Raw genomic sequence first — 4,523 nt, 5'->3', positions numbered from 1 at the left:
CGATGTTTTTTGTTTGTTTTATGTTTTTATCAAAAAAAACCGGAAAAAATAACCGAACCGAACAGAACCAATGATTTATATACATATATTTTATTAATATACATACTTAATATATTATTTTTATAAACAATTTTAAAGATCTTATACATATTTTCATTAAAATTTCTTTATAATTTACTTATTGAAAGCAAAAATGCCCAAGATGAAACATTTATCTTATTGATTTCATGTATATGAGTGTCTATGACAATTCTTTGTGGGACTGAGAATGTTATTGTCTCTTCCTTCTAGGCCAATATAGAGAATTTTAAAGTTTTATTGATAGTAAATTTAGTGATTGAAAGTTTAGTAATTTAAGTCATTCTAACTATTTTTCGTTTTGAATGGATTGTTGTCACTTTTTTCATATTTTAAATGAATTGTTTTTTTTATTTTTGTGTATGGTTAATAGCCTAATAACCGAACCGAACCAAACCAAACCAAAACCGATAATCACCAAACCGATAAATGTATATTATATTTGGTTTGGTTTGGTTTTGATAATTTTAAAACCGATTAAGTTGGTTTGGTTTTGGTTTTGACCAATAACCAATCCAAATCGACCCGTGAACACCCCTATTTACAATAATACCCTCTAAAAGTAAGTTATTTGTTTTCAAAAGAGGGTTTAAGGGATACTTTTGTTATTTTATATTTTTATCCCGGGATAAGTTATCCTAGGATTAGTATTCCACCCTCAAGTAGGGATAACTTATCCCAGTCATAATTATTAATCGTGGATAAGTTATCCCACACTTTGTAACCAAACAAAGAATTGAGGGGCACTAAAAACTTATCCCGGGATTATTTTTCTTCATCCATCACACCAAACAACCCCTTAGAGTTTTGACCTCCAAGCCGCATTACCGCTTCCTACTTAACCAGATTAGGAGACTTTTTCTTGTTGTTTCCTTTCCACAAAAAAACCACTCCTTAGTTCATCAATTGTCTTATCCGCCCTCTTTTTTGGGAAAGGGTGACATAGTATAAGTCGGAAGTGCATCTAGAACACTATTAATTAGAACTGACCTTCCCTTAGGGATACGTATTGTCTTTTCTAATTTGCTAGTCTCATTTCACACTTTTCAATCACCCGTTACAAAATATTGTATTCTATATGAATGGTACCCAAAGGCATACCTAATTAATCTGGTAATTTGCCCACATTGCATTTGAGTGAATTCGCCAACTCTTTAATGTTGGACACCTTGTTCATCAGAAAAATCTGACTCTTAGCATAGATTTTTGTGACCTGATATTGCTTCAAAGAGCAATAAGATTGTCTTCAAATATGGTATTTCCTCTTGGCTTGAGTATTTTTAACTTACATCTTTGCACTAGTATTCAAATCTCTAAACCAACTAAAAAAACTCCAGGCAAAGATCGTACATAATGTAAGTGTACCGACATGGCTAAGTCTTAATCTCAACTAGTGGCTGTCACCAACATGACTCTTTTGCTTATATTGTATTTTGTTCTGTCCTTGGTTCGCATTGATTTTAATTTTTTCTATAGCTTTTTGAAAATGCTGGTATATAATAGTATCCCACTTAATGTGCTTAAAAACAGAATTTCGTGGAAAAATCGCGGACCTTTTTGGGCTGGTAGGTTAAAGACTTGACTTCGTATGATCTTGCGGTCTTGCTCATTTAATACTGTGAAAGTCACACGGCCAGAATGATTCCCTACTGATGTCTGCGCATTCTGCATGTATGGTTTTCGACATGTGGCAACTGCTTTCTTTTTATTTTTTATTTTTTTGATAACCGAGAAATCCGTCTGTGACCCTCCCTTTGGATCAATCATAGCCTTCTAAACTCGGTGGATAATGGGCCCGCCCCTCTACCCTTCTCCACTTAAATGCCAGGCTTTTCTTTTCAGTAATGAATGCATATGGTCAAGTCGTGCCAGAGGGGCTTTGTCGGTTATGTAAATGACACATTAGTTAGCAAAAATAGTAAATTGAACCAAAAAATTATGTGCAGTCACGGAAGCTCAATAAATGCATGATTGCAGTTAAAATCTTGAAGTTAGTTGTGAAATTCTTCTAAGATTTACAGTGTTGCTTTGTCATTGCATTTCCCTTTCCCCTCTGCTCTTATTATTAGTCAAGATCATCTTCTTTAGGAACAATAGTTTGATTGTGTCATGTCTGTACTGTTCTTGATATTTGGTGGACCAATTTCAGGATGATAAAGATGTCAAGATCCGGGAATTAACAGCAGAGTTACAGAAGGAGCGTAAAAGATCTGCGGCTTTACAGGAGCAGCTAGATATGCTTTTGAAAGATATGGAGGATCACTCAGATCAACTGTCAAAGAACATTAATGGCATTGTTAAAAGTGTGAAAGAATTGGAATCAAGAAAAAATGTCTTTCCAAATGGCCGATAGCTTCTGTAGCCTTTTCCCCTTCTTCCCACTTTTCTTTGGAAAATAGTAACATAGGTCCGTAAATTATTCGGAAGTCTTAGTTAAACCTTTTGTACTGTTAATTGAAACAGAATCCTTGTACTCCTGCTTTGTTATTGTAAAAATCCTTGTCAGTTACCATCAGTGAGGTGCCATGTGCAAGGGCATTTCGGCATCCACGGGTGTAGCCTAATGGCAATGAAATGGGCGAAGAAGACCTTAGAGAGAATGGTTAAATCCTAGAATAGACAAAAACCATTTGGTGGGTTTCTTTCCATTTGTCTAAGTCTCGATTTGATAAAGTTATTTTGGTATCGGTGTAGGTGAAATGCGTGCGAAAAAAGTTTTAATATTTTGTACTTGCCTGAAGCTAGTAAAGTGGACCTATTCCTTGCTCTAATTTTACTGGTCTGTAGCAGGGATGAAGGTACTATTTTGCTTCAAGTGGGGCTTGGATCTTTTTCTTCTTTTCATTTTAGCCTTAAATGTTCAGTGAGTGGAAGCTTGAGTCTAGAGGTAAGGAGGGGCAGTGGCAATTATATTTTCTCAGTCTATTTAGGCAAAAGTAGTGTTGCCTAATTTAACTCCAGCAAAGTTTGCCAGACAAGATGTCACCATCAAAATTCAAGGGCCGGTATTGACACTTAACTTGGTTGGCATTGTTGGTAAAAACGACTTATTTTAGAAGCGTTTTCTAAAAATGACTTTTTAGAAAAGTGCTTTTGAAAAAAACCAATTGTGTTTGGCTAATCATTTGAAAAGTGCTTTTATAAGCAAATTGTGTTTGATTGATCTTTTTTTAAAAAGTGCTTTTGAGAGTTAAATTACGAAAAAAAACAACTATCAATGTACTTTTAATATTAAAACTATTTTATAGAGAGAAACTAATTTAAATATCTATTATAAAAATTAATTCAACTTTTATTTTTATTAAATTAAAATGTACATATTTAAATTTTCAATCAATATTATACTTTTTTTGGAGGGTTAAAATCTTTAATTGTTACTTTTTTCTCTTTTTTTTCTAACCTAACCAACATATTGTTATTATTATTTTTCTAATTCTCTAAAATTATACATAAAATAATATGTAAAATATAAAATAACATTTAAACGTAAAATAAAATATAAAATTTATTATGTAAATGAAATTTAACCAAACTTATGAGATATATTAATTAATTAATAAGAGATATCTATTCTATACTACCTTAAAAGCTCGAACTCCATAACTTGAATGTTAAATTACTGTAATACCCCAAACATAAAACACTGAATTTAGCATATATGTTATACCATACTATATTTATTAATTTAATTGTTTTATATTATATTAAAAGCTGACACTTTTTCACATTGATGAATAGTGACTTCTCCGAAGGATTGTGACTTTTTTAAAGAGTTGTGACTTTTTCGATGAGTTGTGATTTTTCTAAAAGGTTGTGGCTTATCTGATAAGGTACAATAAAGACCTTTTCATACTATTGTTGTCAATAAATAGAGGAGTTCTCTCACATTTTTAAACTACGAATTTTGTAAGTTTTCTATTCTTTTCCTCAAAACAAGGATGATTGTGAGAATTGTTCAATTACTCAATTACACTATTTGTTTGTTGGTAAATTAGACAGATCAACAAAAAATGATGCAACAAGGAGAATGAAATGACTCAACTTCAAATGAGAAGACTATCTAGACAATTAATATGTACTCATTTTCATTGTCATAAATAAACTTTTGCAGCAACTTCTACTTGACAAGAAGTTCATTGATTTTTTGTTGCACAAACTACAACTTGGTGTTCAAGCTATGATACGCCTCAAACTCTTGGTGAAAAATTATTTGATCAAAAACTTGTTTGAAGAGTCCAAACTAGATTTAACAAGTACTCCTTCGTTTCCAATTCATTTGTTACTTTTATTTTTATTCAGTTTAATATAGAATGTTTTTTTTTGTGGGGGAGGGGGTGGGGGAGGCATGTTAAAGAACACAAAGTTAAAATATATTTTATATATCTACATATTCTTAAACTAATATTCATCTTTATTTTTTAAAATTTCATATCAAATTAAAATTA

General features: G+C 31.8%; 1 protein-coding gene across 7 annotated transcripts in view; it reads left to right on the top strand.

The window, feature by feature from the left end:
• LOC102592457 (protein FAR1-RELATED SEQUENCE 5-like) overlaps window positions 1-2,678 on the top strand; it is a 15,837-nt gene extending 13,159 nt beyond the window's left edge. For all 7 annotated transcript variants that reach the window (XM_006367460.2, XM_006367458.2, XM_015305477.1 and 4 more), the window contains one exon: window positions 2,228-2,678. In XM_006367460.2, the coding sequence (XP_006367522.1) occupies window positions 2,228-2,431 (204 nt within the window). In that variant the 3' untranslated portion in view covers window positions 2,432-2,678. The remainder of the gene's footprint in view (window positions 1-2,227) is intronic.
• Window positions 2,679-4,523: the final 1,845 nt, after the last annotated feature.

Source organism: Solanum tuberosum, unplaced genomic scaffold, assembly GCF_000226075.1.
Source record: "Solanum tuberosum cultivar DM 1-3 516 R44 unplaced genomic scaffold, SolTub_3.0 scf00792, whole genome shotgun sequence".
Classification (NCBI taxonomy): domain Eukaryota; kingdom Viridiplantae; phylum Streptophyta; class Magnoliopsida; order Solanales; family Solanaceae; genus Solanum; species Solanum tuberosum.
The sequence above is the reverse complement of the archived record's forward strand: the minus strand, read 5'-3'. Positions and strand labels throughout refer to the sequence as shown.